General features: G+C 45.9%; 2 protein-coding genes across 3 annotated transcripts; one reads left to right on the forward strand and one right to left on the reverse strand.

Annotated features, from left to right (window-relative positions):
• Positions 1-4,421: 4,421 nt before the first annotated feature.
• On the forward strand, positions 4,422-9,746 carry tor4aa (torsin family 4, member Aa). The gene is made up of 3 exons (XM_070988310.1): positions 4,422-4,526; positions 6,488-6,961; positions 7,564-9,746. The coding sequence occupies exons 1-3, from the start codon at positions 4,521-4,523 to the stop codon at positions 8,419-8,421; spliced, it is 1,338 nt and encodes a 445-aa protein (XP_070844411.1). The 5' UTR covers positions 4,422-4,520; the 3' UTR covers positions 8,422-9,746.
• Positions 9,747-10,077: 331 nt separating this feature from the next.
• On the reverse strand, positions 10,078-17,739 carry LOC139348333 (voltage-dependent anion-selective channel protein 2). Of its 2 annotated transcripts, none has more exons than XM_070988313.1 (9): positions 17,625-17,739; positions 16,451-16,521; positions 15,979-16,028; positions 13,347-13,499; positions 13,178-13,230; positions 12,556-12,777; positions 12,281-12,431; positions 12,144-12,201; positions 10,078-11,346 (listed from the first exon to the last, which is right to left on the reverse strand). In XM_070988313.1, exons 2-9 carry the CDS (start codon positions 16,515-16,517, stop codon positions 11,255-11,257), a joined length of 846 nt encoding a protein of 281 aa, XP_070844414.1. In that variant the 5' UTR covers positions 16,518-16,521; positions 17,625-17,739; the 3' UTR covers positions 10,078-11,254. The 2 variants fall into 2 exon arrangements, with proteins under 2 accessions (XP_070844414.1, XP_070844415.1); XM_070988314.1 differs by having other exon boundaries at positions 15,681-16,028; positions 17,625-17,719.
• Between the last annotated feature and the right edge of the window lie 842 nt (positions 17,740-18,581).

Below are 18,581 nucleotides of genomic sequence, written 5' to 3' on the forward strand. Positions count from 1 at the left end.
TTTTTGAGCATTTATTTCTTAATAGTTTCTAAACTGATGCCGAAAGCGACTCAGAGGAGACGGAGGTCAAACGCTCGTTCTGCTGCTGTTTCTGAAGCTTTGCTCTCCGTTTCCCCCCAAGGTCAGTGAGCCCCAGCCAGGGTACGCGTACCACCAGGAGTACTACTGCATGTGTGAGGAGGTACCTCACAGGATTGTGAAGTAGCTCCGCTGAACTGAAAAAAATAGAAGTTATGAATCAGTAAAAAAAAAAAAATCGAAACCCAGAGATTTGCATTTTAGACAAATAAACACAATTTGGTTTGCAAATGGAGGCAGACCTTCATCATATTTATGGTCACAATAACCGATGAGCTATCAGCTGACTGCAGGAGTCCAGCCAGCTGAACGTGTACTGCCATTCACACATACTGAAGTACTATTTACTGTTTGCTACTTGAGTATTTCCATTTTTGCTGCTACATTTCAGGAGGAAACAGATTTTCACTCCACTGAGTTTATCTGACAGCCGGTGTTACTTTACAGATTTCTATTTAAAATACAAAACATACGTTCATCTTATACGATGCGTGATCATAATTACAGCTGCAACAATCAGTGAACTGACAGGAAATGAACAGTCAACTATTTCTAGGTGAAAATAATCCAAACGCTCATTTTGTTTCAGCTTAAAAGTGAAAATCTGACTTGAAAGAACCTTAAACTGAATATATTTTTAATAATCTGCTGATTAATCAATTATGGAAGTAATCAATAGTTGCAGTCCTCGTTATTATTGGATGTATTATTTAGTTAAACTTGAAATTAGCTCCATGTTGATCAGCTGTTGTTAATGAATCAGTTATTGACCAATGAGTGCTCAGAAAGGGACGTGTACTTTTACTTCGACATGTACTGCAAATACTTTCATGCTAAAGTAAGATTCTGGGTGCAGGACTTCACTTGTGGAGTATTTTTACTCCTTATTACTGCTACTTTCACTGAAGGTTGTGAATACTTCATCGCAGGCCGGCATAAAGTGTGGAAACCTGTTTTCTGACCTTTCCTTGTGTACGATGAGCCTGTACACCTGTCCTGTTCACAAAGCACCAATCACAACACAGCAGGTGTTTTGAAAACACTGCAGTGATCTGCGGCCTCACAGGTGAGACCCTCAGGGGAGGAAAGACCACGATGTCAGCGTTTAGACAAAGCAGGAGGTCATGAAGCAGCTCTGTTCACTGACGAGCCCAACCTGAGAGCCCCTGATTGGAATAAGTTTCCCAAAATGCTGAACTGTCCCTTTAAATGAACGTGACTCAGCAGAAAATAAGTTTGTGCTCAACGTGTCAGTCTGATGATGCCGCCCTGTGTGTCATCCTGGAATAAAAATGTCCTCATCTGCAGCATCAAAGTGCAGCTTTCACTGTCAGTGTTGTAACTCTGAGGATGACTAATCCCTCCTCCCCACTGCAACATTAACAATTTACCAGCAGCAGCTTGTTGAAAGTAAACTGTGTACAGAGGCCGGACTGAAGCATGATACGAGCTCAGACTGCAGAGTCTGAGAGCTTCCTCTTCACACCATCATCTTCCTGTAGAGCAGAACATCCACAAACTGTGAAATACTGTATGAAGTGACCAAATGTGAGGTAGACTGCTCACAGTCACAGTGATGGAAGAAGTATTCAGATGTTTTACTTGGTTAAAAGTAGTAATATTATAAAATACTCTTAAAGTTTAAATTGTGCAGTCGGTATCTTATTGAAGTACAAAAGCATTGAAATATATTTAACCTATCGCAAGTTAAAGTACTAAATATGCATAAGGGCCCTTATTAAGATATTAATAAGACTATCAGTAATGTCATGGAGTAAAAAGTACAATATTTCCTTCTTGAATGTTGGTTCAGGGCAAGGTCATCCATCCATTGAAGACGACCTCTAAAGATGTTAGCGGATGGAACGTAAGCTAACAACATTAAAGTTCACGTCAAATTTTTCCCAAAGATGGTTTCTGTCATTTTAGGTAGTTCTTATCACGCTGATGTTTGTTCAAGAGTTCGTTTTCTGATAAGTTTGGTTTTATTAGTTCATTTGATGCCATAAAAAGGAGGTGGGGCGTCATGATTGACAGCTCGTGACGGTACAACCCTAAAGCCATGTTAGCCAATCAGAGGCCTGCAGAAAAAGCTATTACCAGTAGGCTACCTGCAATGGCGCATTGAGGAAGGGGGGTATCATGTGTGGACTGATAGCACAGTGGAGTTACTCCTCAATACCACACTAATATGTAAAGATGGCAAAAGTCAGGAAAGCACGGACTGCCAGTCCAAGTACGCCGACTTCGTCACTCTTTTGCACAAAATTTTGCCTCCTCGGACATTGAAGGAGTCAACGGTGCACAGTGCGACATCAAAAACCCAAAAATTCCCTGTGTACACGTCAGCACTGGTAACAGTTTCTGAACGTCTTCACGCTGGAAGGAGTTTTCCAAAGATCCATTTGCAGTGACCTAAAACTCAGCTATGTTTTAAGAAATACCCACGTATGTGTGGACGAGGCCTCCAAGACATCTGGCAGACACGTGAAGACAAAGCAGAGCACAAGTAAACGCCTTCAAATAAGCGTGCAAGGAAGCTATTCACCATGTTTCCTGCACCTGGATGAGGTACTTCTGTCTCTTGCTGACTCACTGGAGCAGGACAGATGCAAGACAAGGTCAGCCAGCATGGACTTGACGAAGGCCACCAACTTAATCAAGGAGGGAACCAGGCCTTTCTCAACCAAACGACCAAACCCCAATCTGCTGCAAACTGCCAGGTCCTGGAAGATGAAGGTCAACGTGGGTTTGGTTCTCAGAGGTGACAAACGCTCCGTCCTGACATTGTATTGTGGTCAACCATCAACCATCATTCTGGTTGAGCTGACCGTCATGAGAGAAAGGCCTTAAGCAGCAGCCGAGTTCAAGCAGGGACGGCAGGCATGATGGTTCCCTGTGGAGATCAGCTGCAGACGCTTCCAGATCCTCACGGTGGTTGTTCATTCAGCTCTGAATGAAAGGAGGATGGAGGAGGAGGCATATCGAGCCTCCTGCTGCATAGGAAGTGACCACCGCCAGCCCACCAGCTGCAGAGTGTGGTGGTTAAAGGTGGTAACACTCAGTGAAGGTTGGGTACCACCTAAAGAAATCTGCTCCTGAAGTCCACAAGATTCATTTGTTCATCGTTCTAGCGTCGAGTTTTGAGGATGAGTCGAGGAAACAAGCTGCATCTGGTCTAGGGGTACTCAGTGGATACTTCTGTACTGCTTGCCAGCTGACAGCAGGGTGAACCGGCTGTGGTTGAGGTGGGTCCTCTATTAGTATCCTTTGTAACCTGACAAGGTAACCGAGGAATGCACCCCGACAGGTGTTTGTCACAAGTATGCAGACATTTTCCACACCTGTCGATTTTCTATTTATATCCAAGGTATGACCTTTTACATCTGCACACCCACACAAGATCCTCAATATGACAACAATTTCAACAATGCCATGATCATAAATTCCCAGAGGCAACAAAAAAAACAAACATTTTTGTCCAATCAACTGTCCAAAAGTCAAATACAAAGTCAAATACATTCACGTTCCGGTCATGTAAGAGAAAACAATTAACACAGCAAATCCTCACATTTGAGAAGCCGGCAAACGTTTGGCATTTTGACATGCTAACATGCTAATTAAGTGTTAAAAAAATGTTATACCTGGTGACATTTTTCAGTCAATTTCTTGCATTTTTCACCCTTATGAATAACACGATTTTGCACTGTTTTAATGCTTCCTTTGCAGAAAATCACTTCCTGCCCTCCATCTGCAGTTCAGGCCACAACAGAAGAGTGATGTGACGTCACCTGTAAACAACCTATTAATGCATGAACGCATACAAAGCATTTTAATGTAGTAGCAGCTTGAGCTATAGCTAATTTAACTAAATCTGAATCTGTATCTATGCATCACATTTTATTAGCTGATCATGTTTTGTTTGTCCAATCTCAATCTATAAAGTAACTAAAGCTGTCAGATCAGTGTAGCCAAGTAAAAAGTACAAGTGAAAAAACTCAAATTAAATACAAGTACCTCATTTTATCATCAAATTCTGAGTAGAATTAGCCAAAACCAGATCTCAGAAAACGACTGTATCCTCCTTTGTGTCTACATATTAATATACAGGTTTGATTTCTACCCGTAAAGATCATTAAAAAGAAGCCAAACAAAGCGCTTTAACTGGATCTGTTTGAACAGACACGAGTGAAAGTTAAGAGCTGTTCAATGAACCCAGTGTGGTGTAACGTGTCAAACGAAGGAGAAACTGGACAGAAAATGAGAGCATGAAGGAGGAGGAGCCAGCAGATGGTTGAGAACAGGATTTGGAGGTAAGATAGGCCGATAGGAGGGCTCTTCCTGAGTCGAGCTGCTGGCTGTGTGGGGCTTGTTCTTCCACTCCCAAACTATGGACTAAACCCACTCCAGACTCAGTCCTCTAAAGATTCATCTGAGCCACAATGGAGGTAAGAAAGCAGCTTTTTTCTTGCATGTTTTGACTTCCTCTCTTCATTCTTTGTGCAGCTGGGTGTCAGTTAGTATTTCAGTGGAAAATCTGTGAAACTCTACACAAAGAAACACAAGTTTTTAGAAACCTGCTAGCTTACAAACTGTGTCTGATTGTGTGTTTTCTCAGCTTTAAGTATGTGCATGTCTCTGCAGCCAAGCGTCAGACAGAATTCAGGACAGACAGGCTCAATCTGAGGGATTTTTCACAAAGCAAACATCATCAGCGTGGACAGGAGCTCTGAAATGCCTGGCATGCAGCAGGTTGTTTCAGGTCCCTGCATGTGAAAAGCCTGATAAATCACTGATACTGCCTCTCTTCCTCTCCCCTGTGAGCTTTGCAGAATTCTTTTGTGCTGAAGTAAAAGAGGCTTGGACACCAGTGCTAAGAACGTTAACAGAAATGACGCTGCCTCTGTGCCAAGTTTGATATTCGACTCTAATCACAGTTGCACAACACAAACACTGTGCTCATTCTTCATCGGCCTGGTGCTGTGCTTCCTCCCTGCTGTGCCAGCAGCAGATGAATTATTGTCAGTATTGAGTATCGATTGTGTTCATTTCTATGAGGCACATTTTGTTGCTGACCCGACCTCGTCTGGGTGTAACTGATAGTTCCTCCTTTTCTCTGAGTAAGAAAAAAAAAAATCCCCCCAGAGAGTCACACTGCACACCAAGTAGAGGGTGTAACCAGCATGGTTTCACATGCAGAGTATTTTTATTCTTGAATTTTGCAGACTGATTATACAATTGTGACTGTTTCTGCAGACTTAGCTGAAGATTGTGAATCATTTGAAGATCAATTAAAGTTACAACTTCACTCTAAAACTGCAGTGATCAAAGCAAACCAAGTCAGAGTTGCTTTTAATCGTAAAGTCGCTGTCATGCAGTGTACCATCCATGCAACAGCTGCTTCAGAGCTCACTTAAACAGGCCGTTTCTATGCAGCACCCACCAGCAAATGTCCCTGAAGGGACTGAACTTCCTTCTTTCTGTGAAGCATTTTTCACCTGATTTGAATATCACATTTGAAGGAGAAGTCAGCAGCTCTGCACCTGGAAACCTGCGCTCTGTCCAGGTGTGAATACATGAAGTGATAAAGGCATGACTAACAAAACAAGGCTCATTTCAGCTGATAACGCAGAGAAATGGAAGCTAATAGATGCTATCAAACAGATCGTGCAGAGTGAGTTCCTTCCTTTTAGAGATATCTTATCAGGTTTCTGTTTTGAAATTAGATTTTGCAGCAACACCCGCAATCCACCCACAATCCACCCAAACTGCATCACATTTCGTCATGGCTGGGTTTATCTAATAAATCTCAACCTGTTCTAGCATCCAGCTTTCCTTTGCCCTCATTTTTTGATTTTGAGCTTATATAACTCTTTAAGCAGCCACAGCGTCGGTCTTCCCGTCAGGCAGCAGGAAATATCTGAGTGTAAAATTGCACCTTCAACTATTTCACACATTCCTCTCGTCTTACTGTCAGAGACACCCTGCCTTTCCAACAGACATCTATATAACACATGCAGCTATTGGTCCCAATACACGTCTGAATATATGAGAAACTGCCCTTTTTAAATTATAGCACGACTGAGCAAGTCGGTATCTAACATCAGTTTGTGGTTCTAGCTCCGGCCTCATTGGCGTTGCTGATGTTGAGAAACGAATGGTTTGATAACAGACAGGAAGGATGTCGAGGCCAGAAAATGTCTTTTCAGTGAAGCTGCTGAGTCAAACTTCTCTTCTTGGCATCCATGTTCAAAATAAAGCTGCATTCATTGAACTGCGACAATATTAAGTAAATATTAAAGTGATAAAATGAGTTCATGTTGTTTTGGTGAAATGTGTCACAGCGTCCCATCTCTTCAGGAATCTGCGTTGATGCGAGCTGCTTTAAAGTCCTCGTCTCTCTCTGCAGATGAGCGACCGGGACAGCAGCGCCTCGGCCTCTCAAACGGAGGGAGAGTTTGATGGAGAGGTGGATGAAGAGATGGACGGAGAGGTGGACAGCGAAGAGAAAAAAGAGGACAGACACAGCGACAGTTCGGCGCCCAGTCTGTCCAACTTCTCCTCGTCTCTGCGCGCCGTCGTACGCATCAAACAGAAGTACCAGGCCATGAAGAGGCGGCGCCAGGAGCTGGCCATGGGGCTGGGGGGAGTGGGGGCCCTCACGGGAGCCCCGACGCGAACCAGCCCCAAGATCTTCACCTTCGACGGGCTCACCCCCTCTGCCTTCCCCACCCTGACGTCCTCCGGTCCTCAGAAGAAAAAGAGGAGGAGGAGGAAACGGGTGCTGTTTCCCAACAGCGGGGGGTGCAGGGCCCCTCCGAAGCAGGCGCCCAGCCGAGCCAAGTACTGCCTTTACCTGCTCTTTGCCATCGTCTTCGTCCAGGTAACAATAACCGAGAAGCTTCTTCAGGCTGTTTGAGTGACAGCTAATTTAGTGAGTACAGTGCACCTGTGCCCGCCCTCACAGTGATGTCACGGTGTACCCTGGAGTACAGGTTACATCGCTGCGTCAATCACTGGAATCCAGCAAAAACAAGATGTTTAGGGGCCTTTAAGTTACTGCAATGGTTCCTTCAGGGTAACATGAGGTCATTTTGCGGTTTCTCTGCGTGCATCCATCAGTTTGTCGTGACTCTTGAGGGAAATCTGGATTTCTGCAAAATCGCGTAGATAATCATTGTGCCCAGATGATGAATACTAGTACTAGATACTAGATGAATACTGGCGCCACCAGCAGGAAAACACTGTCATGCTGCCGTTGCCGTTATGAGCATTTCGTTGCTAATGTTAGCATTTAGCTCAAAGTACAGGTTTTGAATTTTTAATCTGCTCTCAATGGAAGCGCGACACAGACTGGAAACAGTGTGCAGTGTTCTGTGTATGTTCTGTTCTCTGTACAGATCAGTCTATACTGTGTGCAGTTACTGTGTTGTATTGAATTGAGACTCGTCTCATTCTTAATATCTGTGACTTGTTTCTTTCCAGGTGTACAATGCCATTGAGAATCTGGACGACCACGTTCTCCGGTATGACCTGGAGGGGCTGGAGAAGACGCTGAGGAGGGAGGTGTTTGGGCAGCAGGGAGCGGTGGAAGGTCTGCTGTCCCACCTGAAGGACTACCTGTCCACCTACGTCCACAACAAGCCCCTGGTGGTGTCCCTGCACGGCCCCAGCGGTGTGGGCAAGAGCCACCTGGGACGCCTCCTGGCCGGACACTTCCGCTCCGTGGTCGGTGAGACGCTGGTGCTGCAGTACTACGTCCTCCACCACTGTCCCCAGGAGACCAACGCCCTGCACTGCGCCAGCAACCTCTCCGCCATCATCTCCGAGATGGTGGAACGAGCCGAGGAGGAGGAGAAGATCCCGCTCTTCATCTTCGACGAGGCCGAGCACATGCACGACGAGATCCTGGACGCGCTGTGGCATCTCGTGGCCTCCAAGCAGTCCAATGAATACCTGAACGCTATCTACCTGTTCCTGAGCAATCTGGGTCACGCGCACATCACCAAACACATGCTGCACAACTCCTCCAGTGTTTCTATGGCGCTGTCGGCATCTGCTCGTCACACTAACCTCGTGAAAGAGCTGACTCCAGTACTGCGCGGCACTCTGGAGAAGCTTCACGTACTGTGGACAGAGGCGGACATCTTACCTCTGGGCCTTCTGGAGAAAGGTCACGTGATGGAGTGCTTCCTGGATGAAATGACTCGAGAGGGGTTCTACCCGGATCATACCAACATCGAGCGTCTCGCAGGGGAGATCGAATATTACCCCGTGGTGGGGGGGCACGAATATTCCCAGACAGGCTGCAAGCAAGTGGTGGCTAAAGTCAATCTGCTGTGAATCCCCTCGCAGGAAGTGTTTGGATGTTTCACATTCTTTCAACCATGAAGAAACCGTGCAGCGAGAAGTGAGCGAGCGCTTATGAAACTTGAATGACACAACTCAGACCCAGAGTTTCAAGAGCAGTTTTTTTCAGGCTGAGAAAAAGAGAAGTCTGTCCACAGTCAAAGGTCGCTCAAGACGTTGAGCTCTGTTGTGGGAAATTGTGTAAATCCTGTGAAGAGGTTTGAAAAGGCCAAGTCCACAAACAGTCCTTCAAGGGTCGCTTCAGTTTATGAAAAACATCTCGCAGTATCTGCCCATTCAGATAGTTTGTTTGATGAGACCCGACTTTGAGATAAGCGTCGCTGTCAGCAGCTAGAAAATACGGTCTGCTGTCAGCGTCTGTGCAGCCTCACGAAGCTGCTAGCGTGGCTGCAGACGAGCCCTCGACTAACAGAAATGAGACACCATCAGAGGTATCAGAGGTATTTTTAAGATTGGGGTGAACTGGCCCTGTGTCCCCTTTAACCTCTTTTACTTCACAGCAACTTTATCAGGCAGCTCAGTCACACCAATATTCATTCATTCACTGGGGAAGTTCAGATATTTATAGCGTTTCAGTTACTAACACACACTTTGGAAGGTTTTTTTTTGTCAGTGTGTTATCCTTAACTTCAACAATGCACGCTGTAAAAAGTGTGATAAGATTTAAGCGCTCGACTCTGCAGCTTGTTGCGAATCATTGGATTTAGCTGTGAAGCCTGTAGCTGGTGAATCTGACCTGCACACAGGGCGTCCTGCTCCCTGACGGGTTTATTTATGGATATTTTCTCGTGGACACGCTGCACGTTCACATCCGAGTTAAGTGAATTTAATGTCGAGGAAGAGACGAGGAAGTGGATTTTCACTCCTGTCCAATCAGAATCCAGGAAGAATGAGTCCTGTCCGTTTCTGTGTTTTGTTTGTTTGTTTGTTTTTGGTGTGTTGGAGGGTTTGTTTATTATTGATGTTCTTTTCAATGTGCTCGCTATCCTCTTCATGCTACTTTCAGACAGACTTTGAAAGATCATTATACTCAAGTAAAAGTTCAAAGTGAAAGTACTGCTACTTTTAAGAAAAATGACTTCCTACTACTTCTAAAACTGCTAACTGAGATAAAAGTCAGAAGTAAGCCAGTTAAAATGTTAGAAACATGATCGTCTTTTTAATTATCGTGTGTCTGGAGATATATGATGCTACTGCAGCTGCATTCAATGTCAGTCCAATAACACTAATGTGCCAACGTAACACCACTGAGCCCTGATGTCTGAACCAACAATAAATCCCATTTGTACTTCACTGATAATCAATGATCAACAGCTTTTTCCGTGTTTCCACTCTTTCTGCTAAGCTAACCAACGCAGCTGCCGGCTGTAGCTTCCGGTTCTGCAAACAGACATCAGAGTTATATTTTCTTTCTTCTCTAACTTTCAGCACGAAAGCGAAAAAGCAGATTTCCTAAAATTAAACTCCTGTTTTAAGTTCAGTTTTTCTGCTGATGGCGTTTGTTGAAGTCAAAGGAAGACGTTGAGATGTGGTTAAAGCTCCAGATAAGAACCACAACTCCAGACCAAACGTTTGCTACATGATAACTTCAAAGTGATGATCCGGACGAGAGAGGAACCAGAGTTTCAGTGTTTTTTATTTACTTTTTTATTATTAGAATTCCCATAATTCACATTGGAAAAAATGAGGTACTGTGTCTACGTGACAAAGAAAAATGAGCCTTATAACCATGGCAACAAAATCCGATGGAAAAGCCACATTTCGATGCGTGATTTCAAAATAAAGTACCGGGACAGCCACGTGGGACACGACGACCTCTTACACGATGCTATGACGCGTTTTGACTGGAGGACGATCGGCTGCGTACACATCTGGGGAGCGTGGGATGGTTGTGAGAAGAGAGCACTGACAGCAAAGAGCGCAGCCCGCGAGCAACACGAGGAAACAGCTGGTCGTCGAGTTAAGACGCCCGGCGCCGCTGAGCCGCTCAGATACCGACGATCCTCGCTTCTTTGTGACTGCTGAGGCAGACAGATGAAAACAATGTTGTAGAAATGCAAACTAACTACAGAAGCTACCAGAAGATTCCACTGCATCGCTTTCACCTACCAGAGCGAGAAGTCACAAAGCATTAAAGATCATTTCAGAGCATCCGCACCGAAGAGACTTCATGTTCCTGAGAGCCACACTTTTAAATATCCTTCATCCAATCAGGCGATGCCGGAGTCTTTGGCTCTCGGCTTCGACCGCCGCGACTTCAATAAGTCACCAAATGTGCTGCATCAAAACACGTACGTGGATTAAACAGTCCGCTGACTGCAACGACATGGCCCAAAGTCTTCAAACCAATACAAAGAAAAAAGAAAGAAAAGACACTCAGCACCTTTTTTAACCAAGCAAATACGCCTTCAGCTCCGCATCCGCGTTTCCCTTCTCGCATGCTTTCAGGAAGGCGGGATCAGCTGAGCACAGAAGCCTCGACGAGCTACACGTTTACACCGACGACTACTTCATCCAAGAGCTACAGGGAAATAAATAAATCACTTCAACGAGCATAAGAACGGTAAGAATCCACGACTACGCGGCGTCGCTTCAGGATCCACACGCAGCCTCAGTGCTCCTCTCCATGATGCTGAGACGCGACGATTACTGTCAGAGACGCTCATGAGCCGTGTGAACGGGGGCGTGTGAGGGTCCAGAAGACGCTACATGATGGTGGTGGACTGTGTGAGGGAGGGGGGGCAGAGGAGTGTGTGCTGACGTGGTTCAGGGGATTTTTTCTTTGTTTCTGGGTCTGAGGTCTCCTTTACGCCTCCAGCTCGAAGCCCATGCCGACTTTGTGTCCGCCGGCGTTGAAGTTCTTCCCGTCGATCAGGGCCGACAGGGTGACCTTCACACCTGCAGAGATGCAAACAGGGTTTATGGTCAAGGTAAGAAGAGCACCAAGGGAAAGCAGCAGGGACGACGCGGCCGTCAATTACTGACTTCATGTCATGTCTCTTTCAACACTTTGCAGCAGAATTAAATAATTCATTAATGAAGGTAATCAGGGAAGCAGCAGAAGATGCACTCTATTATGAGTCAGTCAGCTTCCTAAAGAGTGTTTGCTGCAGGTGTGATGCTTTTCTAATTCGTGCTGCAGTCTATGAGCAAGAACAATATTTAAAGAAGCTGAATTTAAGACTTAACACCTAAATTCATTCAAAAGCTTTGTAACGCACATTTTCACCACATACTTTCTTTCCAAACGTCTGGAGCTGAATCGACAAAACACCTGAAGCTAACAGTAGCTCCTGATTGGTTGAGCCTTTTATGCTTACACATATGTACATTACATCATAACTAAAGCTGATTTCATGGTCATCTCTGGATATCTGGGTAAAACTAGTGCCTTTTCCCATCAACCTGTGTGTCACGTAGACGGTGTTTGATTATAATGTTGCTTTGTTTCCTGTATGAAAACTGCCATGCATCCATAATGATGTCACTGTCACCTGTCAGCCAATCACTGTGAGAAAATTCATTTATGAAACACCACGTCGTCCACAGCAAAGAGCTCAACCGTCAGGTTCTTAGGAAAAGTTGCCGCTCTGTGAAAAGGAAGCAGCTAAGAGCAGAGAGGGACCCCTGGTGGTGAAGATGGACACGTGCTCTCAGGGTGGAGGAGAGCTTCGCGGTCGGGGGTGGGAGCCTACCTGGTCGAAGACTCTGGGTGTAGCCGACTCCAATCAGACTGGCATTGTTCACTTTGGCCTGTGGAGAAACGATGAAACCGAGTGAATCAGCCGAACGGTTTCAGGAGAATCTGCCTGAACAGCAGCTCGGCACTCACAGACAGAGACGCGTCTTTGTCCAGCTTGTATTTGGCAGCGATGCCGAAGCGAGTGTTGTTACTGCCGGCGGTCCAGGCCAGAGTCACCGCCGTCTCCAGCTCGTCGTTCACCTTCTGGTAGATGGAGCCGCCGAACTCGGTCCCGTCGTTACTGAGAGGGAAAAGACAGACAATGGAGAACGAGACGTTGATGCAGTGCGTCCATTACTGAGGGGAAATGTCCCCGCTGTGACGAGCAGACTGAACCTGCAGTGTAAAGTCACAGCAGTACTCACACGTTGGTGTGCAGCTGGAAGTCGCCGGCCCTGTACCCCAGGGCGAAGTTGTTCTGGGCCAGTTTGGACTTGGCCGTGTCGAAGGCCATCTGGTAGCCAGCCAGCCAGCCCTCGTAGCCCAGCACGGCGGCGGCGTGGATGATGGGACCCTCGAAGTCGACGTCGCAGCCCAGGTTCACGAAGTCGCGCTTGTAGCCCGTCTTCAGCTTTCCGCTCTTCTTACTGAAGGAGGGTTGACAGGATGAAAGGTTAGTTCATCTCTGACACTTTAAAGGATCCGTGTGGAAAGCTTCACTCTTCATCACCATGAACACACACACCGTCCGGCTGCCACACACACTCACTACAGCAACAAATGTGGATTAATCCGCCGCTGAAAATAGTCCCAAAAAACATTTTACTTCCTGCTGTTTGTCTGATAAGAAGTTGTTTGGGGATGTTGAGATGTTTGAGGAAGTGAATGAGGCCCTTTCTGACTTTAAACGCAGGTTAAACTCCCGCTCTGACCTCACTGCTCTCCGTGCTGCCAGGCCTCACCCACAGTTTCAACTGACTGCACACAGTTTCACATAATCCCACAAAACACGGTTTCACCGATTCACACAAACAAACGCCATCTCACCCTGTGTTTGGTACAAAAGACGTATCCAAGGCGACCTTCAGCCCTTGAGCCAGCTGCAGGTGAAGCAAAGCCTTGTGTCAACAGTTTTCAAACCACTGCGAGACTTCAACAATGTCATTTTATCAGTTGCGAAAGCGTCTGGACACGTAACGTCCCCGCGCTCACGTACCTGGTCCTCCACAGTGACCTCGGTCGCCAGCGTGTTGTCTGTGTTCCACTTCTGGTTGAAGCTCAGGCCGAGCTCCTTCATCTTGTATTTGGTCTCCAGGCTCCCTGAGGCCTTCCCTGTGTCTGTGTTACTGGAGCCAGATGTGTTGAACTCCTGCCAGGAGGACCAGGAGGACAGAGCATCAGTGCAGCAGAGTCGATATTACACCACAGAGGAAGAAACGAAGGAAAATCATGAACATCAGACAGAACAGCTGACAGACAACTGAGAGACGACCGGACAGCCCCGATGTTAGTCCATGCAAGACACCAGAGACACCAGAGGGACAGAAGACGGGCAGAAAGACACTGAGACGTTTGATGAATATTGATTAGAAGTATGACACAACTACAAGAAAGTCATCTTTTTAAACTTCAGTGACAAAACTCCACAAGGAAGCGGCGTCCACAGCATGCACGCTGCTTCCTGATAACAATCCCACAATGCAGTGCGTTACACTTTCTAGATTTGGTGGCAATGCAAAACTGCTGAGTAAGATAATGATTCATTGCGTAGGGAGTCGTGAAGGAGTGAATGAGAGGTTTGGGCAGCGCAGGACGTCAATGACGGAGCTACAGGTCCTCAAAGATTCACCTGATCTGGACATGAACTCTGAAAATAAAGATGAAGGCAGCTCCTCACCCTCAGTGAGACAATTAGAGAAAGAGTGAGCCGTGTGAAGACACAGCTAGAGGTTTCTAATAAGTCACACTGCATGTCTTTATAATAGAAACACATTGAATCCTCAAAAGCAAAAAGCAGAACTCCCATGAGGCCGAGGGGCTCCGAGCCACGACCTGACACATGAACTTCATGTCCAGCCTTGGACCTTTTCTTCCTCTCTCTCTGTGTCTCTCTGATAACGTCATGAAAACATCCCAAAAGTACTGAAAATCACGGCTGCGACAGTCCTCTGAATAAATCATTCATTCGTACAGAAATCAATCATTTACGTGGAGCGCTGTCCTGCTCTTCGTCTTGACGTCAGGTATGGAGCCGTGCAGCTAAGCTAACATCGAGATTAATGACTTCGATCGGGTCTGATCGATCAGTCCTGTGAATGAGTGAGTGGGCAGTGCATCACCTGAAGGTCTGAAAAAGCTTTCATACCTGTGGACGAGGCCAAACAGTCTGCAGCCTCTTTTTAGCATCAAGCTAACCACAAAAAAAATATTTCTGTCTTTCAGACTCCGTTGATCAAACTCTGACAGTCTGAGAGCTTCGTGAACAACTCGACAACAAGGCTGCGAGTCTTCAGCCCGGCTGCTCTGTGAGGCCGTGCCTGAGCCGAATGTTAGCATCAGCATGCTAACACGCTTACAGTGACACTGCTAGCATGCTGATGTTCAGCAGGTACAGTGTTTATCATGCTCACCGTGTTGTTTTAGCCCGCAAGCGTTCGCTGATTAGCATTAAAAGTGCAGCAGAGGCTCATGGGAACGTCAGCGGTTTGGTATTTGTTTGAAAAAAGTCATTTTTGAAACATGAATGTGTTTCACAGCAACAAGCAACTACAAAATCCACCTCCTGGTGGCGCTAGAGGAAAAGTCAAAGGATCACTTAAATCTATGGGGTGCATCCTCTTGGGACCCTGAACGTCGATTGTAAATTTCATGACACTCTGTCGAATAATTGAGGAGATATTTCCCTCTGAACCTGAAACGTCAGCGTCATGGAGGCGCTAAAGTCAGGGGATCGCCATGAGGATTCGTCCTCGGGGGATCAGGATGGCGATCCATCTAACAGGGGTCAAGAAATTTGAGTCAGACTCTAGACCAGCATTGATGTCTCATCCCTACAGCTGCCAGCATGGCCAAAAGCTGTCGTGCAGACCTGCAGTGAAAGGGTCTAAAAAGCTGATTGAACTCTGAGGCTGCAAAAGGGAAAAAGCTCATTTAAATGGACAAACTTCATCTAATTTATTAGGAAATATTAAGGTAATAAATGTGGTTTCTGCACTGTTGGTCAACAACACATCTGAAGACATCAGTTTGGGGTTTTTGCTATTTTCTGACATTTTATAGACCAAAAGATCAACTGATTAATCAAGACAATAACGGGCAGATTAACTGAAGTTAAGGTGACAAACACATAAAAACATTCTCCATAAAGAAATGAAGATCAAAAGGAAAAGGTCAGTCAGGCTGAGAGTGATGAACGTAAACAGCAAATAACCACAAAGAGTAAGAAAAAACACCGAGACCACGAGAACAGAAAAACAACGTGCCAGTGAACAACGTGATGGCGGTGGTGAGCACATGAATGAACAGCTGTCGGCTCTGACTCCGATCTTACCATCTACGCGAGAGCGCGAGCAGTCCGGCGCAGACGGCAGCAGCATGGAGACAGAGCAGCGTTAGGAAAGGCGGGCAGAGAGAGAGACAGACAGGCCACTCAACAAACACGGCTCGCCATGTTTCTCTACGACTGAGCGCACGTTCAGCCAAGCAGGTCTGCATCAGCACCGCTCGGCCACCTGGAAACCTTCAAGCTCCAGTTACAGGTTACAGGGTTCAGCTCAGGTAAAGGTGCGAGGGGCGGAGTCAGGAGAATGACAACAGGTTATTATTGGAAAGGAAAAAAGCGTCCTCACCACTCCACTTTGTGATTTGGTCTTGAGGTCCAGCTTCACGACACCAAAGCCTGATGATCAAGCAAATGAGTCAAATACAAGAATTAAAGGAGCAGTTTGGGTCATAAATCATTGAGCGGAATAATGAGAATTTATGGCAATACTTGATTTTTATATTGGTTTCTACCAATTAAAGATCACACGATTGATTTTCCAGGAAATTATATCCAATTATAGTTCATCTAGGTACTGTGCTTTAACATTTCATGTCATTTTATCCACTTCATTTCACCCTTGATTGTCAGCTTGTTTTGGTTTTATTTGTTTTTTTTGCAGATTATCACACAGCCGCTAATATTAAATGCTTTTCATCAGCTGATTTTTATTATCCACATGCTGGAGACTGACAGGCAGACTCACCAAAACACAGGTTCTGTGTTTCAGGAAGTCCTAACAGCTGATCATTTGCTCTCCGGCCTAAAGCAGCACTCACCATAGCCCTTGCTGAATATATCCTTGGCAGCTTTGCCCAGGTCTGAGTATGAAGGAGGGACAGCCATTGTGCTGGAGACAAAGATAGAAGACAAAGTCAATAATGTGATCAGTGCCGCTGACTCTGCTTAAGCCACATATTTTACCAGGAAGTGAAAAGCAGGTTGAAACACACATTTTCTTTTCTACGCAGGCCTGACCACCATCAGGGAGGAGAGTCACATTTGAGTCCTCCGTGACGGTGCACCACAGGCGAAGCTAATCCCGCATGAAGGCAGGCTGCGGTTAACACGGTCAATGGGGATTTGTCTTGTGTCCAAACAATGCAGTAAGTGTCATATAATCAAACAGTGAGGTGTCCCCGTGAGCTGCAGCAGGAGGGAACAAGATGTTCCTTCAGAGGCAGCTGGTCCTGCATCCGTCCGAAGCGAGGAGCTACTGGGGCCAGAACTGCATCAGTAAAAACCCCTTTAACCCCACAAATGGACACACGTACACAGACACAGATGAACTGCTCAGCACCAGAACAAAAGCTCTCAGCGTATCTCCAGGCTGTAATGAGGGCCCTGATCCTGATGCTGCTGTGAGGACAAACCCACACAATTCCTGGAGATGTGTCCACGGCTGAGCAGCTGGCCTACATTCACTGCCGGAGTGAGGGTGCTGCTCGCTTCATCTTAGGTTGGGACAAAGGACAACAGATGGGCCGTGGAAAGAGGTGTGTGTGGGGGGTTGACAGCTAGCTAGCTGCTCTGCGAGCTGCAGTGACAAGCTAGCTAACTAGCAAGATAAAAGATGCAGCTAACTGGTTAATATTGGTTCATTGTACTCTGTCCATCCCCCAAAACACACACGCACAGACACACACACCCCCTCACACCCAGACAGCCTCAAACCCGGCCGATAAGGTTAATAAACGCGTAGCTAACGTTAGTTTGAATCTCTGCTATCACACGGGAAACCTATCATCCACGGATTAAACTGTCCATTACAAGGCTAAACATCATTACATAACAGACCCACTGTTAGCTAGCTAAATCGCTCTACATGCTAAGATGTGCGGCTAACCTTGGAGATAAACGTGCTGTTACGATGCAGTTATTAACGTAAATCATCATATAAGTGTTATGAAGCTGAATAATTAGAGATGAATGAGCTCTGTTTGTTCTCCTTACCAGTACAAAGGTGTTTGGAAGGGGAGTCTGCAGAGCCTGGAGTGTCCCTGGCGTGATGCTGCTCACTGGATTGACAGCTAGCTTAGCTTAGCACTGTCTATAAGGGGAACAGGGCACAATGAAGGAGACATACGGAGCATGCGCAGTATCGCTATCGCAGCGAACAAAGAGTCGGTGCGAAAGCAAGATAATCGTCCATCGACCACAACCTCCTCCAGTTTGACACGAGTGAGAAACGGAGTTAGTAACAGAGAAAGTTATTAACAAACGTTTATCGGGGATACAGAAACGTTTTCTTGAATTCACATGAAGCCTTTGTCCATTAGGGCCAAACATAGGGGCCCCTGACCTCTCTGCCCCCACATTTATGGCCGACCCGATGGGGGATGGTATGTGGCACAGGGCGAAATATCATAAATCAAACGGTGAATGAATGTAGTTCAGTGTGAAAAGTAAATAATGTTATTATTGCAGGCCGGAGAGGGTCAGGACCCTTTGCTCCTTTTTCCTGGTGAAATCCCAGATACTAAAAATCCTTCAAATGAAGCAGTTGGAATTGCTCTTTGGTTTAACTGTCCACAACAAAGGCCATGTCCCATAGTTAGGCTGTCACTAGAAGACATTTTTTCATTCTTGGTTTTAAGGGGCCACAAGCCACAAACGTCAGGAACCACTGCAATGAAGTGCAAGCTACTGTTGTGTCAACCTTTAAATACAACACAGCCCAAAGATCAGCTGCCTCCCATTAACCACCAGGTGGTAACAAACAGCAGTCAAGTGAAGTGAGAAGTGGAAAAAGGGTTCAGAGCAACACTTAAAATTTGCATCTGCAAAACCGCAACATAAAAATACATCCTACTCAAAAATAAGTCCTGCATTCAGCAGCTTCCTGAAGTAAAAGCACAAAACTATTATCATCAAAATGTACTCTAAAGTGATTAAAACAAGCTCCACCTT

Source organism: Chaetodon trifascialis, chromosome 20 (assembly GCF_039877785.1).
Source record: "Chaetodon trifascialis isolate fChaTrf1 chromosome 20, fChaTrf1.hap1, whole genome shotgun sequence".
In the NCBI taxonomy this organism is placed as follows: Eukaryota; Metazoa; Chordata; class Actinopteri; order Chaetodontiformes; family Chaetodontidae; genus Chaetodon; species Chaetodon trifascialis.